This window comes from Sceloporus undulatus, chromosome 1 (assembly GCF_019175285.1).
Source record: "Sceloporus undulatus isolate JIND9_A2432 ecotype Alabama chromosome 1, SceUnd_v1.1, whole genome shotgun sequence".
Lineage (NCBI taxonomy): Eukaryota > Metazoa > Chordata > Lepidosauria > Squamata > Phrynosomatidae > Sceloporus > Sceloporus undulatus.
This window is the reverse complement of record NC_056522.1, coordinates 304,737,901-304,765,731: the sequence shown is the minus strand read 5'-3', so window position 1 is coordinate 304,765,731 and position 27,831 is coordinate 304,737,901. Positions and strand designations below refer to the sequence as shown.

Below are 27,831 nucleotides of genomic sequence, written 5' to 3'. Positions count from 1 at the left end.
CCTCCTTTCCACAGTGGTGTAAATCCAGCTCAGACTAATTCATTTACCCACAGCCTGATGTTTTCTTTCTCTCCTTTTCTGCTCCCTTTCTCACTCCCACTCCCATATACACAGCTAAAGAGAGTTCCTTGGGAGAGACAGAGCTACAGCCAGGCTCAGATCCTGCTGGAATGGATGGCAGTTACCTCAATGTGAAAGAGACTGGAGTGAAGGTATCTCAAGAGAGAGCAAGCAACGATCTTCCCAGCCCAATGGACAAGACTGATTCAGAGAGCAACAAAGGCAAGAAAAGACGAAACCGCACCACCTTCACCAGCTATCAGCTGGAAGAGCTGGAAAAGGTCTTTCAGAAGACCCATTACCCAGATGTCTATGCCAGAGAGCAGCTAGCCATGAGGACAGATCTCACTGAGGCACGAGTACAGGTAAGGGCAGAAGCTTTGGGAGATGTTTCAGAGGAAACAGGCAGACATATGGGCTTCTGTTTCTACACTTATTGCTGCTATTGTATCTGCCCCTGTATGGCAGTGTAACATAGCAGTGGGGGGACTGTGACTCCCATGATCCCCTATCCCTGACTATACTATCTAGGATAGACAAGAGCTGCAGTCCAGCAACATCTGGAGGTCACATGATTTTCATTCCTGGTGTTACATCTGCTTTCATATGAACCATATAGCAACTTCCTTTCCATTTGTCTGGGGTCAGTTTTATTCTCCTTATCACAATCTGTGCGGCCGGTAAACAATTGGATTCCTCTCTCAGGGCTAGTGGGAAAAAAGGGAAAAGAGATGGTGTCAAATAATACTGATTGTGGCAAACTTCTGGATAGTCTATCCCACCAGCTTCCCTTAGATTGAGGATGGGTACTATGGAGCCCTCTCAGTATTGCAGAACTACCAATACCAGCAGCCTTAGTCAGCATAACCAGTGGAAAAGAATACTGGGAGCTGCAATTAAACAACATCTGGATGGCCACAGCATCCTTGCCATACACATTAAGCAGGACAGAAGGCAACCTGTGACCAAATCGCCAACCAGATTCCATGCACCTCAGCAACATCTCTTTTATTGTCCTTCCGAGAAATCACCAAACCAACTTTATTTATTATGTATGTATTTATTTATATTTGCCTGCTTTTCCTCCAATGAGCTCAAAAGACAGCATAGATGTAAATCTCCACTTCACTTTATCCTCATAACCACTCTGTGAAGCAAGTCAGGCCAAGACAGAGTGACTGGTCCAAGCAGAATCAGTGAGTTTCATGACTCAGAGTGTACTTGAATTTGGGCTTCCTAACTGTCATTATGACACTAACCATTTTATCCTATGGTCTGGTGTAGCTATTGCTTCACAAGCATCTCCCACTCATCACCAAAATCAGATGAGCCACAGAGCTGAAAGATAATGAGAGATCTAGCTAGATCAAGCTAGCTTGCTCCTCTTACATTTTCCCTTCTGTTGACAACTAAAACAAATTGTCCAAGATCCAGTCACAAAGCCAGTTTGATGGGACTGATAAAACACCATTCAGTGGTGCTTGATTTTCTGCCTCTGAATCTCTCTGGTTTAACATGTAATAGTAAGGCACCTTAATAAAAACCAGGCACCTGAATAGAAGAGCCCACTTAGAGTGCCATAATAATTTTGTGAGTTGCTGAAAACTGTTGACCTTTTGATTTGAGAGGAAATGTTTCTTGTTCCTTGGCATCTTTCTAGATAACAGAATTGGTCACTTGTTTGGTTGCCTAGTATGTTAGTCTCCACAGCTGGTGTGATAGAATCACAGAATCATAGCGCTGGAAGAGACCACAAGGGCCATCTAGTCCAACTCCCTGCCATGCAGGAACACAGAATCAAAGCACCCCTGACAGATGACCATCCAGCCTCTGATTAAAGACCTCCAAAGAAGGAGACTCCACTACACTCCAATGGAGTGTGTTCCACTGTCAAACAGCTCTTACTATCAGGAAGTTTTTCCTAATGTTTAGGTTGAACTTCTTTTCCCGTAGCTTGCTTGCATCCATTGTTCCAGGTCCTATTCACTGAAGCAACAGAAAACAAGCTTGCTCCATCCTCAATATAACATGTCTTCAAATAGGGCTATCATATTATCTCTTAACTTTCTCTTCTCCAGGCTAAACACACCCAGCTTACTAAGTCTCTCCTCATAGGGCATGGTTTACAGACCTTTCTCCATTTTGTCCCCCTTCTTTGGACATCCTTTTTGAACTGTGGTGCCCAGAACTGGACAGAGTATTCCAGGTGAGGCCTGACCAAAGTAGAACAGAGTGGCACTGTTACTTCCTTTGATCTAGACACTATACTTCTATTCATGCAGCCTAAAATTACATTGGATTTTTAACTGCCACATCACATTGTTGACTCATGTCCAACTTGTGGTTTACTAGGACTCCTAGTCTTGTCAAGCCAGGTGTCCCCCATCCTATATTGATGCATTTCATTTTTCCACCATAAGTGCAGTACCTTACATTTCTCCATGCTGAAATTCATTTTCTTAGCTTTGGCCCAGCTTTCTAATCTATTCAGGCCATTTTAAATTTTGATCCTCTCCTCTGGGATATTAGCTATTCCTCCTAATTTGTTGTCATTTGCAAATTTGATAAACATGCCCCCAATTCTGTCATCCAAGTCATTGATAAAGATGTTGAATAGCACTGGCCCCAGGACAGAGCCCTGTGGGGCCCCACTGGTCACTTCTTTCCAGGATGAAGAGGAGCCATTGTTGAGCACCCTTTGGGTTCGGCCAGTCAACCAATTACAAATCCATTTAATAGTTGCATTCTCTATCCCACATTTTATTAGCTTGTTTGCAAGAATATCATGGAGAACCTTGTCAAAGGCCTTACTGAAATCAATATATGCTTTATCCACACTATTCCCTTCATCTACCAAGCTGGTAGTTTTATTTAAAAAAAAAAAAGAGGTCAGATTAGTCTGGCATGACTTGTTTCTCTGAAACCGGTGTTGACTTTTTGTGATTATGACATTCTCTTCTAATGTTCACAGACTTTCTGTTTAATGATCTGCTCTAGAATCTTTCCTTGTATTGATGTCAGACTAACTGGACAATAATTGTTGGGGTCCTCTTTTTTTCCCCCTTTTTGAAGATAGGGACAACATTTGCCCTCCTCCAGTCTGCTGGGACTTCTCCTGTTCCCCAGGAGTTCTCAAAGATTATTGCTAATGGTTCTGAGATTATATTTGCCAGTTCTTTTAATACCCTTGGATGTAGTTCATCTGGTCCTGCAGACTTAAATTCATTTAGATTAAACATGTATTCCTATACTACCTCTTTACTTATTCTGTGCTGCATTTCCCCGGTTCTGTCCTCTGCTCCATTTCCCTCAGGTTGAGCACCCTTTTCCTTTTCTGAGAAGACTGAAGCAAAGAAGGTATTGAGTAATTCTGCCTTTTTTCTGTTCCCTTTCAGCATTCTACCAACTTCTCTACACAGTGGCCCTATCATTTCCTTCTTCTTCCTTTTGCTATGGATATAATCCCCCAAAAGCCCTTTTTATTGTTCTTAACCTCTCTACCAAGCCTGAGCTCATTGTGCACTTTTGCTTTTTTAACTTTATCCCTACACATGCTGGATATTTGTTTGAATTCCTCTTTGATGATGTCCCCCTTTTTCCATTTCTTGTACATGTTCCATTTAAAACTTAGCTCAGTTGAAGTTCTTTATTCATCCACCCTGGTTTCTTGAGGAGGAGCTCTGGTGGTGCAGTGGTTAAATGCCTGTACTGCAGCCACTCACTCAAAACCACAAGGTTGTGAGTTCATGACCAGCAAAAGGGCTCAAGCTTGACTCAGGCTTGCATCCTTCCAAGGTTGCTAAAATGAGTACCCAGATTGTTGGGGGCAAATTAGCTTACAGTTGTAAACCACTTAGACACTGCTTAGGCGGTATGAAGTGGTATATAAATGAAGCTTGTTTGTTTGTTTTGTTTTGAAACACCTCCCATTTTTCCTCCTCATTGGAACTGTTTGAAATTGTGCCTTTAGTATCTCCCTTTTGAAAAAGTCCCATTCACACTGAACTCTCTTTTCTTTTTAGTATTCCTGACCATGGAATCATCCCCATTATTTCCCTAGGTTTATTGAAATCCACTCTCCTAAAGTCTAGAATGTATGTCTGACTATGCCTGGCTTCTCCTTTCCACTGTATAACAAACTCTGAGAGAACATGTTCACTCTCACTTAAGGATCCCACCACTTGCCACTCATTAACCAAGTCATCCCTGTTGGTTAGAATCAGATCTAAAACAGCTGATTCTTCTGTTGCCTCTTCCACCATCTGGACAATGAAATTGTCTTCGAGGCAAGTGAGGAATTTGCAAGACCTTAAAGTTTTGGATGAGTTTTATTTCCAGCTAGGGTTGCCATAATTGTCCACTATTACCAGGGACAAAATGTCTAGACCAAACAAAATGTCTAGACCAAATTCTAGACCAAACTGTAGGACAACTGCAGGACAAAACTCAGCCCAAAATGTAGGACATTTAAGAAAATGGAGGACCTTAAATGTCCTACATTTTGGGCTGAGTTTTGTCCTGTAGTTGTCCTACAGTTTGGTCTCGAATTTGTCCTACATTTTGTCCCTGGTAATGGTGGACAATTATGGCAACCCTATTTCCAGCAAATTTCAAGATAGTTGAAGTCACCCATCACTACTACATCTCTCCTTCCTGAGGGTGTGGTCAATGGTTCTAGAAAGGCATTATCCAATTCCTCAGTCTGACTTGAGATCTGTAGTAGACTCCCACCATAACATCCCTGTTGTTTTCCTCCCCTTTAATTTTTACCCAGATGCTCTCCACCTGGCTTCCAGGATTTAAGTCCTGGATCTCTTCACTGGTGTAAACATGCCTGACATATAGTGCTATTCCTCCTCCTTTCCTGTTTGGCCTGTTTCTCTTAAAAGGTTATACCTCTCTATTTCTACATTCGAATAATAAGGCTCATCCCATCAGGTTTCAGTGATGCCTATTATATTGTATTTGCTTTGTTTTTCTAGGAGTTCAAGTTCATCTTGTTTATTTCCCATGCTCTGTGCATTAGTGTAAACACATCAAAGACCAAAGGTCCTCCCCACTAGCTGCCAGTGCAAAGTTTTTTCCCCTCCCACAGTTGGGTCCTTGCATTATTTGCCTTGTTCCCTCTATAACACTTTGACTAGTATCTTCAGCCCTTGATGTACTCCTGCTTTCCAAAATATTGTCCCCCTCCCCTACGTAACTCAGTTTAAAGCCCTCCTGAACAGATTTTTGACACTACTGGCAAAAACATTTCTGCCAACTGGCATGCAAACCATATTGACATATGAAGACTATTTGCCTTGTGATGCTAATAAAGCAGTTCGTCTGTCTCCATTTTCTGCACCTTCAGGACCTTTCTCTGTGGGAGGCTCCCCAAATAACAATAATGTTTCTTGCTATTTCAGAAAAGGAAATTTCACTGCCAATCTGTTATGCACATAGGTCTGGAAACTAAACCAAAGTCCAGGACCCCAGAATCCCAAGGGCTCCCAAATTATCATCTAGGGCAGTGTTTCCCAAACTTTGGTCATCCAGGTATTTTGGACTTGAACTCTCAGAATCCTAGACTGTTTCGCCAACAATCAGGAATTCTGGATGCTGAAGTCTAAAACAGCGGGAGGACCAAAGTTTGGGAACCACTGATCTAGGATGTGGAAGGTGATGGAAGGTAGTTGCAAGCATGCTGGAGCCTTCTGGGGTTGAAACAGCTCCCTACAGCACCAGTCCATTCCTTCTTGGGTTTTCACAATGATTAGAAGAATTGTTTGGGAGGTTCTGGGAAATACAAGCCCCAAAATTATTTTTTCTACCATTAAAAAAAAAAAAATTCTACTGTGAGGGGTATCTGTGGCTGGTTGTGTACATAGTAACAGATGCTAATTTTGTTATTTTTACTGTAAACATATGTTATACTTGGTGTTTCCTTCTGTCCTCGCAGTGACCAAAAGCCCCCTTCAGACCTACTATACAACTGCTAACCACAACTGCCCATGGCCATTTGGTGCCTGTAGAAGATCAGAAGCATCTGGCTATGCTCTCATGCCCAGACACAAAATGATTACATCAGTCACTGTGACTTTCAGTGACCTCCATAGATGATGTAATTGATTTTCACCTTACTATGGGGACATGGCCAGATGCTTCTGTGATCTGTTTGCTCTTGGCCAGGCACAAGGCAGGGGTGGTGTGCGGTGTTCAGTGGCTCCAGGTTAGGATCCAGAGTGGTAAATCATAGAGTCATAGAAATGTAGAGTTGGAAGGGATCACAAGGGCCATCTAGTTATCCCCTGTCATACAAGAAAATGCACAAAAAAGAAGAAAAATCCAACCCCACTTCTTTTTAAAGACCTCCAATGAAGGAGAATCTACCACTCTCCGAGGCAGTTTATTCCACTTTCAATCAGTTCTTACTATAAAAAATTATTATAATGTATAGGTAGAATATCTTTTCTTGTAGTAGTCTCTGCAACAACAGAACATAATCTGGCTCCATCTTTTACATGGCATCCAGATATTAAAAGATAGCTGTAATGTTATCTCTCAATCTTCTCTTCTCCTAGCTAAACATACCCAATTCCCTACGTTGTTTCTCATAAGGCTTGGTTTCCAAACCTTTAATTATTTTGGTCACCTTTTGATGGATACATTCTAGCTTGTCAGTATCCTTTTTGAACTGTGGTGCCCTGAACTGTATAATAAATAATAATAATAAATAATTTATTTGTATCCCACCCAATCAACGAGGAACCCAGATGGCTAACAACAGTGGAAATATAAAAATACAATAAAAAACAAACTAATCCCTTCCCAGCTCCCTGACCATATAAAGCAGACAATAACAATAAGCAATATCAATACAGTCACAATCAATAGGAAAACACAAGAACTTTACAAGTCAAACAAGGTTAATAGAAAATACTTTCCCCAACCTCTCAGCACAGGTCCATATCAAAACAATATTAAGCAAATTAAATATAAACATAACATAATACCTGATAGAAAAAAACATAAAAATAGCAATTACAATATGTATACAGTATTCCAGATGAGTTCTGCCCAAAGGAGAATAGATTGGCACTATTTCCATTGAACTTGACACTGTGTTCCTGTTGATGTAGCCTAGAATTGCATTGGCTTTTTTGGGCTACTGCATCATCCTGTTGACTCATGTTTAGCGTGCAGTCTATAGAGACCCCTAGATTTTTCCACATGTACTGCTTTCAAGTCAGGTGTCCCCCATCCATATGCATGAGCCAAAGCTATATACATGTCTGTGAGCTGCTTTACATTTCTAGGTATGCATCTGAGATAGGTGTGTATCTAATAATGTAATGAGTTAGTGACCAAACATGTTTTACCTGAGCATAGTCATTGACAAGAAAGGATTTGACTGTACCTCCATCCTCTCTATCAAGTTTGCAATCAGTGGCAAATCCAGGTTTGCTGCCATCATTGGTTCTGCTACATCATGAATGTTTAATTCAACAAATCAAGTTCTGATCTGCTTCTGTATTTTGAGCACTCAGCTAAAATGGCAGTTGCCATGCACATCCATTAATGAGAGGGAGGGAAACATGCCTTAATCTCAGTTTCTTTGTATTTCTCCAAATCCCAGCTATATTTTTGCCATCCTTATTATGTGTCAAGTTTCAAAGGTTTGTGGGGGCCCTTTTGCATGAAATTTCTTTCACATTTTAATGCATTCTTCCAAATGTGAGCATCTTATTTACATAATGTGGCCAAGACCCTGCATTGCCCAACATTCCCTAGCATATTCTTCAGGGAGAACTTCAGTATAGCTCCCTGCTCATCATACCCAGGACTCTTGTTTTTGCTGTGATAGCCCCCTTGAACAGCTGTTTTGTGGCTGTTGGAGTGAGGAGGGACATCAGAGAAGCATCTAGCTATTCCCAGTAGGTAGACACAAAATGATGATGTCTTCCACTGTCTTGGTGGATGTGTCAGTGGCCTGTGTCTAGTTGTGGGGCATAGCCACATGCTTCACTGATCCACTGCACTCTCCACAAGCCAAGGGATGGATTTTCAAGAGGGCTATTGCAGTGACTTCTGGTAAGGATTAGTTTGGTCATGACATAGGGTGGAAGAGAATGCCGACTTCACAATGACCAAAAAAAGACATCACAGGATTACATATGGACATCTTACAAACTGGTTATTATCTAATTTAACCTTCTCTCCCACCAAGTATTGACTTGCATTTAAACCATTCATATTTAAAAAAGAAAATTCCAGAAAAACAAACCTTGATTTTGCCATTTTATATAATGGACACTATTGTATTATGTCATCGGACTTGAGCATCCACAAATTTTGGAATCCATAGGGGAACCTGGAACCAAACCTCAGGTGATACCAAGAGCCCACTGTATAGCATTACATTACACTTTAACTGTCATGGCTGCTTCCATGGCTGGGGTTTGTAGTTTGCTGAGCTCTTTGGCTGAGGATTCAAGTCCTTCTTCCTATGACAAACCCCAAGATTCCATAGGATGTTGGCATGGCAGCTAGAATGGAGTGATAGCATTATAACTGAGTAGCGCAGAAGGTCCCTGGTATAAACAATTCTGGACTAAATTGTGCAGTGGTCTGACTCAGCATAAATCAGCTGCCTGTGTCCAAATCACTATAGGTTTGTATATAGAAAAAAGGATATAGATACTGAATAGATACTGAGAAGCATTTCAGTCTCTCTCCTGCCTGTCTTTTGCTGCAGGTTTATTCAGACAGCATGGCTCATAGTTGCTTTCCCCCAATTGGTTGTTTCTCTTTGGCAGCCTGTCGCTTCGCTTGCTCGCTTCCCTCCTCCTTCTGTGCTGAGTGCCAAGAAACCTTCACTCATCCCTAGAGAACACTGTTGTTAATGGAAATCTTTTCCAACAGAGACCCTGTGATGTGGCAGGGTCTCTGAAAGCAAGGTGGAAATGTCAAACTTTGCTGTAGCAAAATTGCCGCCTGGGTGAAGAAAATGAAGAAGAAGAAAAGTTTTGGTGGGGAGAGAGCAAAGCAAGAAGTAATATATCTTGATCCCTTTTCTCCCATAAAACCCTGGGAGGCTGTTGGAAGAAGCGGAAAGGCTGAGCTAAGCCTGCAGGAAATTAAACATGAAATGAAAACAAGCTCAAGTTATTCAGCTCTCTCATCCCAGGCTCCAATTTCCCATTCCAGGCCACTGATAAAATGGTGTCCAGTTTCAGTGCTTAGAGATGAATTCTGGCTCTGTTCCTACATTCAAGCAAGCAGGCAGGAGAAGGGCTTGTGGCCCTCAGCAAGACAGAAGGGAGAAGTGTGGGGTGGGGAGGGAAGGAGGCCAAGCAGACAAGGAACTCAAGAGAGTGGAAGTTGTGGTGTGAGAAAGGTTGTCAGAGGGTGAGGAAGGGACAGAGACCACGAGAAAGGGACAAATGATATCCATGTATGTGAAAACTAGCTTAAATCGTTAGGAATAAACACTGAATAATAGTTTATAAAGCACCCAGAGCTTGAAAAATGTACATTTTAGATGACATCTCCCAGAATCCCCCACCTAGAATGGCCAGTGACCATGTTGGTGTGAGATTCTGGGGCCTGCCATCCAAAAAGTAAATTTTCCCAGTTCTAGCTTTGGCCCATTATCAAGTCACAAGGCCCTCCAGATTTTGTTAGATTTAAAATCCCAGCATTTAGCCAGCATAGGCAATGATGAGGATGCTGGATATTGCAGCGCAATAACATCTGGAGGGCCAGCATGGTATAATGGTCTGATGTTGGACTTTGACTCTGGAGATCAGTGTTCAATTCCCCTTTCAAGCATAAAATCCCACTGGGTGACCTTTGGAAAGTCATGCTCTCTCAATCCCAAAGAATGGCAATGGCAAACACCTTCTGAAGAAACTTGCCAAGAAAACCCTAAAGTATGTTCACCTTAGAGTCACCATAAGTAAAAAAAAAAAAAAGAAGAAGAAGACTTGGAGGCACACAACAACAACAACAACAACAACAACAACAACAACAACAACAACAAACATCTGGAGAGCTGCATGAATCATACAGCTATTATATCTTGATAGTATAAAAATGGTTGTCACTGATGCACAAGAGCAAGGCTTCATCTGGCTTGGAGCATCCAAAGGTTTGCAGATATACATGCTAATAATCTACATCAGCTATGTAGTTATGCATGCATAACTAACATTGTTTGGCACTACTCCCTCCCAGCATGCCTTGAGACAGAGGTCCTATCAAGCAAAGGAGGTCCATTCAGCTTCCAGTCAGCATACAAGGAGGACTACATTTCTGCCCCCTCCCACCAGCAAGCAAAGTTGGGATAAGGATTTTTAATAGGGGTCCTGATTCTGATTGTCTCAGATTCACTTGCTGGTGGGAGGGGGATGTTGAAACATTGGCCTCCTTGCAACCTGATCAGAAGCTGAATGGAGTTTCTTTGTATGATCTGGCTGCTTATTATTAAACTAGTGTGGGGTGGAATTTATGTAGTCTTACAGTAAGATTACAGTCGACCCTCTGTTTTTGCAGGGGATCCGTTCCGGACCCACCCAACCCCGCGAAAACAGAGACTCTCATGTATTCAAGCCCCATAGGCCATAGGCTTGAATGGGGTGCGCACCACAGGGCATGCCCCATTGGGGTTAATGGAGGTCGCCCATCCATGTATAAGCAAGAATGCAGATCTCAAGTCTGCAAGAAAGGAGGGGTGACTGTACATAGTCTTATTCAATACAGAGCAATTATGGATTTGTAACTTTAGGTTACAGAGCCATAACTGAAGTATTGAATGTCAGGAATCGTTTTTCATAAAGATTTTGTTAAAGAAAATACTAGTTGAGTAGCTGTTGAGGGAAAGAAACAAAAGACTGGATGGGTATGTACTGCCAAGAAAAAAGCATGGGAACCTAGCAAGAATACACAGGAGGAACCATCTGTGTCATTGCATGAGTCTGTCATGCTGCAGCATTTGAAATTTTCAGGTGGCCTGTGCAGACTTCATAGGTCTGTCAACCTGCACGTGCAGATCTCCCCTGAGGAATAAGAAATCGTACTTTGGGACTTACCTAGTTAAAAATGAGTTGGAGATAATAATCCACAATTGTACATTCAAAACCAGAGAAATGACAGCTATTTTGGATTTATTTATTTGTAGCAATTTTAAAACTCCCTTCTTTATTCTCCTCCAATGAGGATGTGAAAAGGCTCCTAAAGCTGTTTATAAAATCAATAATAATGTTGTCCCCATCATTGAATATATAGTCTAAGACATCACAGAAAAGGAAATGAAATTGGAACAGAGAAGGTACAAGTTGGTTGCGGACTGAATCTGAATGTTTCTGAACATTTGTTTGCAATTTAGATGCAGTGGAATGTTTCCAGAGCCTGGTAAATTTCTTCGTAAGCTTTCCATATCAGTAAAACACTGGGGTGAGAAGATGGAGGAGAGGTATTGTTTTGTTACTGAATGGTTTTATTAGGGGGCTCTCCAACCCCAGCATTTTGGGGAGGAAAAGGATGCTGAAATAATACAATGCAAGGGATATTGTTACAGGGGGGAGGGTAATATGAGAGTCCCCCCCCCTCCATAAGAATTATGCCTGCCCTTGAAATATTCCTTCAGTCCCCAAATTTCTCATATTGCAGAGAGTGAGACATTGAAAATTGTTCACACTTAGAACTCTTTACTTGCTGTATTCTCATTCTGGGTAATTTTCCCTGCCTCTTTTCTTTGGATAATTAAACTGTATTTCTAAATGCTCAAATGAATTTTTTAGTTACTGGAATGCTGGAAGTACGGAGGCAGCCTCAGAGTCACACAATTCCCACTCCTACTTGAAAAAGTTACTTTTAAACAGCATTTCAACAAGATATTTTTGACAGATGTGTAATGCCATTCTCTGCATTAAACCTCAGTGTTTTCCCCTCTCAGAAACTTAACATAGGGACAAATTAAAAAAGCAGTACAATAAGCAATATGAAAACTTATTGCTTCCATACCATAATGATAATGGTAAGAGGTAATTTCTCAAACAGCATAATGAGTAATGGAAATGAATTATCTTTTTCAAAAAAATAGCTTTCCATGTGTGTTGTACTAGTGATAGCAGATCTTCCAGTATATAATCCAGTGTTATTTAGAAGTCCTTTGCAGACCAATTTAATTGGTTTTCACCTGCCATTTGGCCCATTGCAGCCTTTTATAAAGAACAATCCCATTTATGTCCTAGGTGGCATGTGCATGTTTTCTATCAGGACAATTCTTTTTCCTAAATGTTTGGGAAGAAAGACTATTTTCTTTAGGAAAATGGTGCAGGGGAAAAACTAAACCCTCATGCCCCTAGCAGTATCGTCCCAGTTTAATTCAACCACCTTCTTCTGTGGCTGTTTTTTTCAAAACTTAAAGTGATAAGAGATCTGATCAGAGACCTCTGTCATCTCATATAGCCTGGCCTGCAGGGATACTGTCACTTCCTGAGTTTTTCATACACTACCATAACATGTGGATAACATCCTTGTGTTGTGATGTCATGACAGCCTGTGCTTTGCTACAGTTACTCCAGTCTCTATCATTGTTGCTAATGGAGGCAACAGTGCATTGATTTACACAACAGAATGAAAAACATATTATGAAGAGCAACATGGGGCAGAATTTTGTTACCCATTATGTGTGGTACTGGAGTAACTGAAGCTAGCTGAGCTATTTAAATGTATGACTTAACTGTACAGGGAAAACTCAAAGAGAAAACATGACTTCATTTCACTTTGGTCATCTTATTATTATATTATTAACCTTTATTTACACAGCACTGTAAATTTACACAGCGCTGTACATAAAATCTTTTAGTTAGACGGTTCCCTGCCCTCAGGTTTACAATCTAAGAAGACACGACACAAAAGGAGAAGGGAGTGGTGGTGGGGAATGGGATCAGGTCCAGCAGTTCTCTACCTCCGAGGCCAGGACCAAGGCAGATGGACTGGAGGAAGTGCTTGGCTTCTTAATTAATCTTGCAGCAACTAAGGGCTTTATCACACCAGCCTGCTGTTCCACCACAATCACAACAGTTTACGAATGCAAGCATACTGGTTTGGCATAATTTGTTATCACATCTTTTGTTTTCTCCTGCAATAGTGATTTGATGATCCATGGTCAAATTATCTATTTTCTGCACTGCCAAACACTGGCTTTAGGAGGAAGGGGGGGCATGAGTGATTGTGGTTGTCGACTGCCTCCCAAAGCCAGCTGATGTGTGAATGTGCTGCTCCTTCTCCCTCACAAAGTGGGCTTCTGTGTGCACATTCACACAGCAGCCCCACACTAGAGGGGGGACAAGTGATCACAGATACAAAGTGCCTCCCAAAGCCATTTGATGTGTGAATATGCACACAGCAGCTTGCTTTAGGAAGGTGTTGGCAGCTATGGTCACTGTGAAAGAGAGGAAGAGAGAAGGGGAGAGGAGAAGAATCATATTCACTGACACCAATTGACTACCTGAGAAGCTGAACTGCAGTGGAATGAACCTATTGCATGAAGGCAGTAATGGAATAGCAGTCAGATTGAGAGCCTATTGATGGGTTTTGCCCATCAATGAAAAGGAATGCAAGGAATGCAAGGCAGCAGCAGAATGGACACAATGTAATGTAATAGGTACCATCCAAATATGTTTTTATCTTGTTGAAATTCTGCTTTTATAGCCTCGTGGTAAAGTCCCAAGGAGCTTATTACAAGATGCTGTCATACTGTAAGAGCACAGTGTTAGTCCCATCTTTGCCTGAAGCTTATTGCATGATGTTGTGGCTCTCCTGGTGCTGTACATTTTTGGGTCATTTGAAAATCAATTATTTTTCCACAGGAAATAATATCTGAATGATCTCCTAACCCACTATGGTTTAGTAATCACTTTGGGTGTGAATGTCTCATTCCATGTCTTTGCGATATTGGAAACACAGTGACCTGGTTTTGTTGCTCCTTCCTTGGGGATTTCCTGGGGTGTCTGGCAGGGAAATCCCAGTCTGCTTCTGCTGGCTCGGCAGAACCACTGCACATACTGTTCTCTAGTATGTATTTCCTAACATTATTTGAAATTATATATTGCCATAGTGCAACTCTTTTAGAAAGGTAATAGAATTAGAATGACACCTTTCTTCCAGCCAGCCAGCCAGACCTTCTCAGTGCAAAGATAAGACTAGTAAATAAATTCGTAGGGACTAGAGAAATCTCTAAAGCAGGATAGGATTTAGTAGAATTGTGACTTGAATAGCTCTGTACCCCATGAATAGAAAAGGTCAAAACACACTTTTCAAAATAAGTTTATTTATTTATACATGAGCAAAAGTACCAGCTTCCTATGGGAAAGAAATCCCTTAATGTTCTGTACCTGCAAGCGATTCTTGTGTCCTGCAGCTATCTCCTCTTCTTTTCTTCTCCCTTCTCCTTACCCCTCCTTTTCTAGTTTTTTTCTTTCCCATGTTTTTTCTCTCTCCGGCTCTGCTCATTCACCTTTTCCTCCCCCCCCCCATGTACTAAGCCAAGGGATTCTCTCTCTCTCTTGATGAGAGCAGGGGCCCCTGCAGACAAAACCAGGACATGAAATTATTTGGAGGTCCTGTGAAGAAGTAAATCTCTTAGGCCTTCTTCTAGCCTTGTCTCTAGGGGGAATAGGGATGCTTAGCATCTAGAGATGGGCCTGTGGAGAAGCAACATATACCCATTAACTAAACATAATTAATCCATAAGGAAATATTTCTGTAGTCAGAAACATAATTCAGCCCAAAGAGCTACAGCAAGATTGTTAAATGGGGCTGGTTACAGGAGCACAACCCCTCTCTGCACAAATTTTGCCAAGAAAACCCCATGATGGGGTTACCATAAGTCAGAAAGGATTTGAAGGCACAAAACAACAAATGACAACAAGGAGCATACAATTCCTTTACTGTAACACCTCCACTGGCTGCCAGTCCATTTCTGGACGAAGTTCAAGATGCTAGTTATTATCTATAAACCTATTTATAGGTCAGGTCCAAGCTATCTGATGAACCCTATGAGGACTTGGCTGAGCTCTATCTTTAGGGAAAACCCTTCTCCTAGTGCCCCCACCTTTACGAATGTGCCTCATAGGAGCATGGGAGAGGACCTTTTAGGTGGCTGCTTTCAGGCTTTGGAACTCCTTCCCTATGGAACTAGGATGGTTCCCTCCTTGCTGTCCTGACATTGGCGCATTACACATGTGCCAAAAGTACGTACCATGTACGTACTAGGGTTGCCTGGGGGTGTCTCTTCCAGACGCCCCCAACCCTAATACATACACGGTATGTACAAAATGGCTGCGCCCATTCTAGATGGGCGCCGCCATTAGGACGTCACAAACGCGCCGCCTCCAAATGGGGTGGCACGGATGTGACATCCTCACGGTGCGTGAGGGCGGCTGGGATGCCTTTTTTGCAGCCCCAGAAGGAGCTCCAAAATGGAGCTCCTTCCAGGATCTGTGTCGCTGGCACAACCTTTAGACGGCTGTGCCAGCGACGCAAGGCAGAAAGGGGCCCTTTTCTCCTCCTCGGCCCCTATCTCCTCCTCCCCGCCGCCGTCGGGTGTCTTTGGGGCATGAAGCCCCAAGGACACCCCTTTCCAGGCTGCGGGGAAGCAGGCTGGAAAGCAGTGGATCGGGGCCTCAGAGGCTGCTGCTGTGGCAGCTGAGGCCCTGATCCGGTGGGGAAAGGGCTGGATACAGGCCGCCCCAAACGGGCGGTCTGTAACGCGCCATTGACAACTGAAAAGTTTTCTGTTCTGAAAGGCTGTTTAGGAATTGATGGCAAGGGCTTTTAAGATAGTATAAGTGACCTTTGTTTTTTATGATCTTGTTTTAAATGGATTATATGCATAGTTTAATTGCATTTTGACAATAAATTTTGTGTGCTTTTATTTATACCTTTGTAAATGGTTTTAATTTCTGCAAACTATCTTGAGCCCTAGTTTGAGGGGGAAGGCAGGGTATAAATGAAATTTCCTTCTCCTTCCCTTCCTCTTCCTCCTCCTTCATCATCCTCACCATCCTCACCATCCTCATAATTCTTAGGGGCCTGCTAATACCCCTACCAAGTTTCAGGTGGCTAGACTTGTAGCTGTACTAGAAGCAGTCAGACACACTGAATTCTCTTTTATTGAAAAGCTATTTGTAGCTGTAGCATTTCTGAAGCTCTCCAATGGCTAACAGTTAAAATCATTTAAGGCAGAAATTATCACATGGAAACAATAAAATAACAGAACATTAGTGGCAGTGGCAGAAGCTAAATTACTTAAAACCCCATACCAGTAAGATAAAACATACTCAAAACATCTAAAAGACAAATGAAAAGATACGGGGGGGGGGGGGGGATCGGCACAGTGCTAAGTATGTGTTCCTGTGGTAACACCATTTCTTCAAGCATGCTCATGTAAGCTTACACCACAATAAACCTCTTAATCTTTAGATGTCACCAGACTGTTGTTTTTGCTGGAACCAACTAACATGGTTCCCATTCTTGAAGCAGGGCCAAGCCAGTTTCTTTGTGGAAAGAATTACCAAGACCACCTGGGTCAGGCTTGTCACAGATGATGGTAAAGACCAAAGAAGAACCCACCAGGGCTTAGACAAGCCCATATGGGAGTAAGTGGTCTATGCAGGTTTTTAAGGTTGGATCCAGCACTTTGTGCTATGCCTGGAAGCAGACTAGAAACCAGTGCAGTTGCTTCCAAACAGATGAGATCTGATCTGAATGAGCACTGCAACAGATCAAAAGTCTGAATTTAGCTTATATATGCAGCTTTGCTTGGTTTGGAAGAATATAAATATATATAGTGTCTCAGTGCAGAATCTATTTTAGCACGCACAGGTCTGCTCTACTGTAGTAAGAATATTGCTGTATTATTTTTATACTCTTCCAGCAGCCCTTTCACTCAGATTGGTTGACAAAAATTTAAAAAGTTACATGTAAAATCACATCAGTAAGAACATACAAAACATTAAAATATAATTAAGGTATCGATAGAATTGATACCCTTTGAAAACATATATCTGGAAAGGCAAGTAATAAAACAGTATATCATGCTATTAACAAGCCTTGCCAATTTTTTAAGAAGGCTTCACCAGCCAACAAAAGGATGCCAAGGAAGGAGCCCATCTAGTTAATTTAGGAAGGGCATTCCAAAGGCCAGGAGGAGTCACTGAAATGACACTTTCTTGGGTTCCTTTCTTGGGTGGTGGGACCAAGAGAAGGCCTTCCCTTGGAAATCTCAAAGTGTGGGCTTGCTTCTGTAGGAGAATATGGTCCTCTTAACATTTCAAACTGTTTTGGTGGGGGCAAAGATGGTGCCTGAGAAGCTCTGCAGCTGTTAAAGACTAAGACATTTTAGCATTAACTTTTATGGATTATAACCCTCTTCATCAGAAGCATCAAATGTTACTTAGAATTTTTCAATGCTTACTGCTTAGGGAGTGCTTAAGTGCACTGATAACTGATATAGAAATATACTTACTATTGCTACGGCTATAATTTCAAACATTTGGTTGTGGGTGGTATTACAAACAGTGAAATCAAAGGGAAATTAGAGGGAGAAAAGTACTAGGAGTGCCAATTACATTATGAACACAAAATTACATTAACACATAATTACGTTATTAACACAAACAGTTGCTGTTAACACAAACATCCTTTAGTTAAGTAAGGCAATTAACACATTTAGGAAGCAGTTCTAAAGGCAAGGAGACTGTTAAATAGAATGCTTCAATCTTAGTAATGCTATTTCATCCAAAATCTGTTTTTATTTCTCCTCTATCATATATGTACTTGAAAATGTACTGGTGTTCCCAGCTTTAAATTTTCAGTTCACATGATACACACAAACATCCAAAGTTATTAAGAACCATTTCCACCATCACAGTAGTTTTTTTTTTCTCTCTCTCTCTCTCTTGTGTGTGATTAAAGCAACAAATTAAATTGGTTGTGACTTTAGTCACTTCTTTGGGGGCTTGCAGTTCATTGTCTTGTAATCCTTTGCTTCTTTTGTTCCCCTTGCAACTGCAACCCTCCATGCCACAAGGAACCATTATTCAGAAGCAGCAGCAGATCCAGGTTCTTATCATTGTAACCCTCTCACTTGCTCACTCATTCTCACCCCCTTTTTTTCTCAGGTAGCAGATCCATAGTGGTAATTAGGCTGGATCCTGGTAATTCCCTATTGAATCCTGAAATCAATGTGTGCAGTTAAAAGATCCCTTTCAGTTTTACCTGTTTTATGATTTTCTTTCCAGTGGGTGGAGGAGGCAGAGAGAATGCCTTCTGAATACAGAAAGGAATAAATTCCATTGAAGTTAGTAGGACTTACTTCTGAGTAGACATGTGTTGCATTGTTCCTGAATATTCAAAACATTCAAAAACGAGACAGAGGAAAGAAGAGGCTCCTCCCACCCAAAAGCAGGACTTCTTTTTGCAACTCAGCTGCTCTTCTCCCACTAACTAATATGGGAATTGCAATCTTTTAAGTTCTACTAAAATCAATTGACCTTAGTTCTGCGAAACAGCTGTGCTAGTGAATTGCAACAATGCACAATGAAGCTATGTACAAGATGATCCATTGCAAATGAGGGCTCCTTTTGGAAAATGGGACATGTTGCACATCATGACACTTGTGCAGTGCCCACGCTGCTGACTCTACTTGCACAGTGGTCTCAATTATGTAGTTACATCTCCACTCCCTTCCTGAGAATATGAATATTGTGCAACTGCACGATTCATCTTTAGGAAATTGTGAGTAGGCTTGCTGCTGCTGCTGCTACTGCTGTGTGCCTTCAAATTATTTCAGACTTATGGTGACCCTAAGGTGACCCCGTTACAGAGTTTTCTGGGGCTGAGAATGTGTGACTCACCCAAGTTCATCCAGTGGATTTCCATGGCTGAGAGTGGAATTGAACCCTGGTCTCCAGAACTGTCGTCCAATGTTCAGACCACTACACCATGCAGGGTCATGATGATGTAATATTCCAACAGTATGCCAAGCGTTGTAGTGTGCCTAGAGAAGCATTAAAAAAACGATACGGAAAAAAGTTTTCTGTCCCAAAGCAGGAAATATTTTTTGCAAAAACTGCCGCCCAGCAGCTGAACTTTCATTCCTCACCTCTCACTCTTACTTCTACTAAGACTGAAATAGCAACCCTGTATGCATTTTTCCAGACGTATGTCCTGCTGAAGCCAGTGAGGCTTACTTCTGAGCAGACGCATATTTAATTGTAATATTTAAAGTTTTAGAAAGCTACAAGTCAGTGGCATCTCTAGGATTGGTGTCACCCGGTGTGGCATCTCATGGTGTCACCCCGGCATTGACCGCCTCCTATTTCACACCATACAGAATGCTTAGTAATGCTTTTATGCACTAATGTTACTCATAAATCTTAATGCACTAAATGCAATGCTAATAGTTGTGACATAAACAACTAGCAAAATTAAAATTATACCTTCAAATTACAATACCATATAGATAGTGAATATTTAGTTAAAATGTGATGTTTTTAAAGAAAATTTTAAAAAATTAAAACTTCGAAATTTGAAATTTTAATTTTAAAATTTCTGTAGGCCTCTCCTTTTTCCTCCAACTGAGCTCCACCCCAATCCCACCATCTCTTAAAGCATTTTAAAGGGAAGCAGATGAATGTCACAGCCCGTTTCTGCCCAAAGTTAGGTGTCTGAGGAGCAGTGGTGTCATCCCGCCCTTTAGGGTGTCACCTGGTGCGGTCCGCGTTCTCCTAGTCATGCCGCTGCTACAAGTCATTGAAAAAACAAGCATTTAGAAATAAAATGGGGGGATTCTAAATATGAAGTATTACATCAGGCTAGTAAGGTATCATACAGCTTGGATTATGTGATGATTTTGGGGTGGGAAAGCAGCAGGCAGCATCAATAGTGGCACCCCCAGGATTGTGACACAGAATTATTTATACCCTTAAATGTTCCCATAAACATTTATACCTCCTACTTTGAGAGAACTGAAACAATTCAGAAACAATTCAAAGAGCATGTGAAAGATTAAAGAACATGTGTTGTGGAACAAAGGGAATTTTTCCAAGAAGTAATGTGAGTGGTTACAACAGTTTTAAATGAAAGAGGGCGGTACGTTGTTGTTTTTTTTAAATGTCAGCATTCACTACCAAAAGAAGGATATATCTGTGTGGATTTGTCTCATGAGACATTTTTGTTTGAAACCAAAACTCCCTCCTCCCATTGCATGCAATGGTGAAGGGGATTAAGTTAGATATACTCTGAGAAGCATTTCTCTCCATGTTGGTGTGTATGGCTAAGACTTAACAGGCTCTTGAGTCTTGTGAGTTCATGCCTTCTTCCTCTCTGCCCATTACCCCCAACATGACCCCCTTTGACCTTCTATATCTATGAGACTGGAATTTCTAAATTTGGAAATAAGTTACTATGGTAACCTTTGTGGTGATTGGATAAATTCTGGGGGAGGGGATCTGAGCTGGGATTTCCCCCTCCAAGTTAGGAGAGTAATTGAAAGCCTCAGATAGTGATTTCTGATTCATCTTTTGGCCCCAGGAATTATCAAATTGCAGCAGATGTATGATAAGATATGATTATTCTGATTCAATCATTATTCTGATAGGATAATAATTTCTTCTTATGTGTTAATTGGCTTATTTACTGCCAGGATGTTTGCGTTATCAGCAAAAACATTGTGAATAGGCAGTGTTAACTGCACATGTCATTGTCAGTTCTTTCTGCATTTAATTTCTTTCCCTGTCTAGAATCTGAACTCAAAAATGGTGGAGGGTCTAGAAACCATGCCCTAAGAGGAATGCCTTAGGGAGTTGGGGATGTTTAGTCTGGAGAAGAGAAGGTTAAGAGGTGAGATGATAACCCTGTTTAAATATTTGAAGGGATGTCATATTGAGGAGGGAGCAAGCTTGTTTTCTGCTGCTCCAGAGAACAGGACCCAGAACAATGGATGCAAGCTACAGGAAGAGATATTCCACCTCAACATTAGGAGGAACGTCCTGACAGTAAGGGTTGTTTGACAGTGGAACACACTCCCTCAGAGTGTAGTAGAGTCTCCTTCTTTGGAGGTCTTTAAGCAGAGGCTGGATGGCCATCTGTCGGGGATGCCTTGACTGAGAGTTCCTCATGGCAGGGGGTTGGACTGGATGGCCCTTGTGGTCTCTTCCAACTTGATGATTCTATGATTCTATCCAGGACAGATGTAGAGTTAGGTGACAATTGTGCATTAATGAATTGCAACACTGTGCAACTGAATATGAAAATATGAAATGCACTTTTGTAAAGTACAATGCACTTCTGCATGTGGAGTAGCACCACATATACACTACTTATGTAACTCTTAGAATAATAGAATCATAAAGTTGGAAAGTACCTCAATGACCATCCAGTCCAACACCCTGCCATGCAGGAATCCACGATCAAAGCACTCCCAACAGATGTCCATCCAGCCTCTGTTTAAAAACCTCCAAAAAAGGAGACCATATTCTGAGGGAGTGTGTTCCACTGTTGAACAGCTCTTACTATCAGGAACTTCTTCCTGATGTTGGGGTGGAATATCTTCCCCTGTTTTTACAACCTCCAACTGAATAGGCTTCTGCATTAGAAAAAAAAATGTAATTGTGTATCTATGTGTGTCTTTGTATGTGTGTGTCCTTAAGTTGTCTGTCAACTTATGGCGAACCCATAAATTTCATAGACTCTTCTTAGGCAAGGAATACTCAGAGGTAGTTTTGCCAATACCTTCCTCTGAAATATAGCCTACAGCACTTGATATTTTTGTCCTAATCATGTACTAATCAAGGCTGACCTTGCTTAGCATCCACGATCAGAGGAGATCTGGTGCCTTTAGGGTATTTAACCCTTGTAAATGAGTAGAGGAACTTATGCATGCCTATAATTAGAGGTTGAAAATCCTTTATATGAAATGCTTGGGACCAGAAGTGTTTTGGATTTCAGATTGTTTCAAATTTTGGAATATTTAGATATACATAATGAGATATCTTGAAATGGGACCCAAATCTAAACATGAAATAGGTGACACTATCTTAGCCACTTGTGGACAATTTGGGATTTTGGAGTATTTCACAATTTGGAATTCTGGATAAGGGATACTCAGCCTGTATCAGGAGGCCTGTGTATGCATTCAGAACACCTTTAAGCCAGAAGGGAAAAAGTGGTAGTTGGGGTCATTCAGTGTCTCACATTCCACTTCTTGAAGTACCTGGCAAAGGATGTAAGAGCCCAGGCATAAGGTGAATATGTGATACCCTTATGTTGGTCTTGGAAGTTAGCCATACATGCACTGGCAGAAAAAATCATCAGCCATTAGCAAAAGGGATGGGTGGACTCTCCCCAGTCTGATCTGAGAAACTGGCTTAATTATAGTTGCAGTCTTCATCTTAACATTCTTGAAACCTTGGCGTGAAGTGCATGATGCTATCAGGATAAGTGGAAAATTTTGGGAAGTGAAGCTTTTTCTTTATTATTATTATTAAAAAAATATTTTATTACAGATATACATTTCATTTACAGACATAAAATATTAGTTTCAATAATTCTATTTTCCTTTAGCCCCCCCCCCTTTCTGTTTCCCAAATGTTATCTTCTTTAAGGGGGCGGGGAGGAAACAGTGTTCTTTCTAACATATTCCTCTATACATGATATTCTACCGAGCCCACATCTCACTCTATGTATCTAAGTATTTCTGATTTTAAATCACAGTCTATGCATTGTTTTCCTTACATATTCATCATACATTATTTTCATTTCCTTTATTTTTTTCCCTCCTCCTTATAACTGTAATATTCTTAAAACTTCTGTGGCGCATTATCTCAGCCACTGCTACCTGTTATTTATCTCTTACACATTTTTTGTTTACAGTGTTTTCATATCCTATTTAATCACAATTATAAAACTATACCATTTTGTCATTTATTAAGTTGTAGTTGTAAAAGTTTATTCAGTCATTGACCAGCAAATACAATAACAATCAAGTCACAAAAACCATTATTAAACTCTAATTGTAAAAACTTTTGGATTGTACTACAACTATAAATAACAAAAGAGATAAAAGGATAAAATGTAATTGTTATACATAAAATACAATCACAGAGGTCAAAACATGAATCATGTAACACAGTCCGCATCTGACTCTGGTATCTTCCCAGTTCTCTATCAATATCAATCTCAGTTGATATTTCAGTTTCATCTCTTCATTAAAGGGCGTGTTTTACATACAATGTAACAGAATTTTGCTACTTTGTATACAACGCTAGGTATCTGACAGTTCAAAAGGTTACAAACAAGTGAGGTATCTGTACATCTTGGGAATTTTCCCAGAAGAGGGGTATTTATTAATTAATGAACTAAGTTTAGTTCAAAAAGAGAGAGAGAGAAAGAGGTTTATACACTTCGTTATGTTAAAATATCACAAAAATTAAACTCTTTATGTGCAGTTCTTTCATGTATATTTTTCCCATCTTTCTTCACAGTATTTTACCAGGGGTTTCCACATTTCATTGTTTATTTCATCATAATCCTCGTTCTCACGCAGTAACATAGTTAATTTGTCCATTTCTGTTGCTTCTAATGTTTTATTTAACCACTCATCAATATCTGTTTCTCCAAACTTTTTCCAATTTTTTGCCACTATAATTCTTGCTGATGTTATTAGGTATAATATTAGTTTTAAATGTCTTCTTAATTCTTTCCCCTCTAACATATTTAACAAAATTATTTCAGGTTCTAATCTTACATTAATTTTGTATATTTCCAGAATTATTTTATTAACTTTTCCCCTGAATGTTTTAATATAAGGGCATGTCCACCACACGTGATAAAAAGAACCATAATGGCTGTTACATCTCCAGCATGTTTATGGCTTGGTCCCCCCCCCCCCCATTTTGATAATATTGAGGTTGGTAGATACCATCTGTGTAGTATTTTCATAAAATTTTCCTTCATGTCAATACAACAAGTGAAATTTAAATCTTTCCCCCACGCTTTCTCCCATGTCTCAAGTTGTATATTTCTCCCAATGTTTTTTGCCCATTCTATCATACAGTTTTTAACTGTTTCTTCTTCTAGTTCTAATTTTAAACACATTCTGTATAATCTTGCAATACTTCCCCCTTTGTTGTTACTCATTATTTCATCTAATTCTGTCTTTTCCAACGCGATCCCTTCTTACATTACATCTTTTCTATATCTCTCTAATAGCTGTCTGTATGGGAACCAATTTAATCTTATATCTTTACTTTCTAAGTCTTCTTTACTTTTCATATATATCTTCCCTTCTTCTTTTTTACAAAACATTGTATCTCAGCAAATCCTTTCCTTCCAATTTCCCTCTTTTGAAAAATGCCTCTTGTGGGTGACACCTAGCCTGGGATCTGTCTGTATATCTTATTTTTATATTTCATCCATATTCTTAACAAAGACTTTCTTATAATATGTTCCTTAAAATCTTTGTTTTGGTCTAGTTTACCATACCACAGGTATGCATGCCACCCAAATCTTATGTTGTATCCCTCCAAATTTAATATTTTTTTGTTTTCCAAATTAATCCAATCTTTTGTCCATTCCAAGCAATTTGCGTAATAATAGATCCTAAAATCTGGTAGTGCTAGGCCACCCCTTTCTTTGGTGTCACTTAGGATCTTCCATTTGATCCTTGGTTTCCTACCTGCCCAGATGAATTTTAGTATATCTTTTTTCCACAAATTAAAGATGGAATCTTTTGATATAATAGGTAGGTTTTGAAAGTAATACATGGTCTTTGGAGGAATATTCATTTTTATGATAGATATCCTTCCCATTAGTGAGATTTGTAAATTAGACCATTTCATTAGTTTTATTTTGATTTCATTCCAGATTTTCTTATAGTTATTGTTGAAGAGCTCTACATTCTTTTTTGTCAGGTATATTCCAAGATATTTTACTTTCTTTTGTATTTGTATTTCCGTCTTTTCTTGTAACTGATTTTTCTCTTTCTCTGTCATATTAAGTATTAATATCGAAGATTTTGTTTTGTTAACTTTTAAACTGGCCCATCTTCCATATTCTTTTATTGTTTCCAATGCCTTCGGAATTCTTGATTCGGGTTCTTCCGTTAAGATCATTAAGTCGTCTGCATAAGCTTGCATTTTAATTTCCTCTCTTTTGATTCTTGTTCCTTTTATTAGTTTCTCTTCTCTTATTTTAATACATAATATTTCTAAACACATTATAAATAACAAGGGAGATAGGGGACATCCCTGTCTTGTCCCTTTACCTATTTTGATTTCTTCTGTTTTGCTTCCATTTATTATGACTTTTGTGCTCTGTTCTTTGTATATTTGTTTAATCCAGTTTAATACTCTTTCTCCAAAATCTAATTTCTCCATTACTTCAAATATAAAATTCCATTCCAAATTATCAAAAGCTTTTTCTGCATCCAGTAGTAAAAAAGCCGAATTTTTCCCTGGGTTCTTTTCGTAGTATTCAATTAGATTTATAATGGTTCTTAGCTTTGCACGTCTCTTGGGTAAGAATCCGCATTGATCATCATTAATCTAATTTTTGAGAATTTTCTTTAATCTTTCAGCTATGATGTTCATGAAGATTTTATAACCATTGTTTAGTAGTGATATAGGATGATAGTTTTGAGGAAGTAATTTATCTTTGTCTTCCTTAGGGATTAAAACAATATTTGCTTCCTTCCATGTATTTGGAATTCCTTCTTGGAGAATAGCATTGAATGTATTTTGCAAGGGGTCTAACAGTACTTTTCAAAAAGTTTTGTAATATGCTATAGAAAACCCAACTGGGCCAGTGCTCTTCCATGTTTTGCTTTGGATATAGCTCGTATTATTTCAGATACAGTATGGTAATTTTTCTGTTCAAGCTGTCTTTTTCTTCTTTAGATCTTTTTAATTTTTTGATATTTTCAAAGTATTTTTCTAGGTTACCCTTTCATTGTTTCTTATTTAATGTTTCTTTATATAAACCTTTCTAGAAGTTATAAAATATTTTTTAAAATTTTGTCCAATTCAGTAAACTTCTTTTGTCCATCCTGGATTTCCAAAATCATGCCTTTTTCTGTTTTCTTTCTAACTTTGTATGCCAAATATCTTTGGGAAATGAAGCTTTTAAAAACACCTTTTCAAACTCTGAGTACATGTCAAGATCTACAGTCTTCTGAACCTCTCTGTTCTGGCTAGGAGGTTGTGGGAACTCTAATTCAAAATAATAATTTGTCCATGTTCCGGACAGATTTGAATTGTTCGAATGGTGAAGTTAGGTTAATTAGTTAGAGTTTGTGGTTGTTAACTGCCTTCAAATCAACCTCAACTCATGGTGACCCTGTGAATCAGATACCCCTGTCCTCAACTACTCTGTTCAGGTCCTGCAGGCTCAGGGCCGTGGCCTCCTTGATTGAGTCAATCCATCTAGTATGCAGTCGTCCTCTCTTTCAACTTCCCTCTACCTTTCCTTGCATTGTTGTCTTTTCTTTTCTTTTTTCCCCTTTATTGGGATTTTATTACATGTAACATTAAAAAGACATATAAAACATATAAAACAATACATCTTATCTATACATCACACACATCCATATCAAACTTGCTCCCTTTATTAACTAAAAATTACTTCCCTATGTTTATAGTTTCCCCGATATCTTTTGTTACATTTTGTATATCTATGTACCTCATTTAGTTCATTATTAAATAATTCTTACATAGGACCTTTATTGAATGTCTCTTTGGTATATTAATATCCATACATTTAATACTTTTCTTTCTTATGTGTACATTAGAGACATTTTCTATCCCTTTTGATTATCTCTATATTTTGCTTTCTCCTTTTGTTTTTTATTTATATCATTTTATAACCTTACGCGTTCATTCAAAGTATTCTGGTGTACCTTCATGTAAATGAGGACAAATAAACAATCAAACAAAAACATTTAAATTCTTTTTTCTCTTCTATTATTTATTTGTCTTGTAGGCCATTTTGATGCATTACACTTTAGAATATAACTTATTTCCTGTTACAACTAAACTAACAAAGGGGCCATTTAGACTACAATTTAACCCGGTTCCAGATTCGAATTTTGCACGTGAAGTTCATATCGGGCCCGATTCTGTCACAATCCATGTCGAGGCTTGCACAAGGAAATGCCCCTTACCCCAGGGTATCCAGATTCGGGCTAAAATCTGTCTTTTCCCAAAAGACCCAGGTTCCGTGAAATATGAACTTGCCCTCGATCATGTTCGGGGCAAATTCAGGAAGGGATTAGGGTTGGAGGGTGGGCTGAGTGCAGAGCATTCCCTCCCCTCATCCGAGGGGAGGGAGAGGAAGAGGAGGAGGAGGAAAGAGCCGAAGGACTGGAGGCTGAGAGGAGGCAAAAGGGGAAATCAGGGTGACTGACAGGGGCTGCAAAGGGCTGTAAGAGGGAGGGGGAGTGGAGAAAGTGATGGAGGAGGAGGAGGAGGGAGCCCTGGGAATAAGGGAGCCATGGAGGGCATCCTATATTGGAGCAGCAGGAGGAGGAGGATGAAGGAGCCAGAGCAGCTTGGGAGGGGAAGGTCGGAAGAAAAGAGGAGGAGGAGGATTGCCCAGGGAAATAGGGCTGTGGGGCTAAGCTGTGGGATGTAGGGAAATGGATGCAGCAGAAGCAGCCTCTTTTGACAATTTATGCGCATGATTTTTTGGCTGCTTGCATTCCTCTTGCTCATGGAACTTAAG

At 40.0% G+C, this 27,831-nt stretch overlaps 1 protein-coding gene across 1 annotated transcript in view; it reads left to right on the top strand.

Annotated features, from left to right (window-relative positions):
* The window catches only part of ALX4 (ALX homeobox 4), a 115,758-nt gene that overhangs the window by 65,104 nt on the left and 22,823 nt on the right, over positions 1–27,831 (top strand). The window contains 1 exon segment of the mRNA XM_042459735.1: positions 115–425. Coding sequence (XP_042315669.1) covers positions 115–425 — 311 coding nt within the window.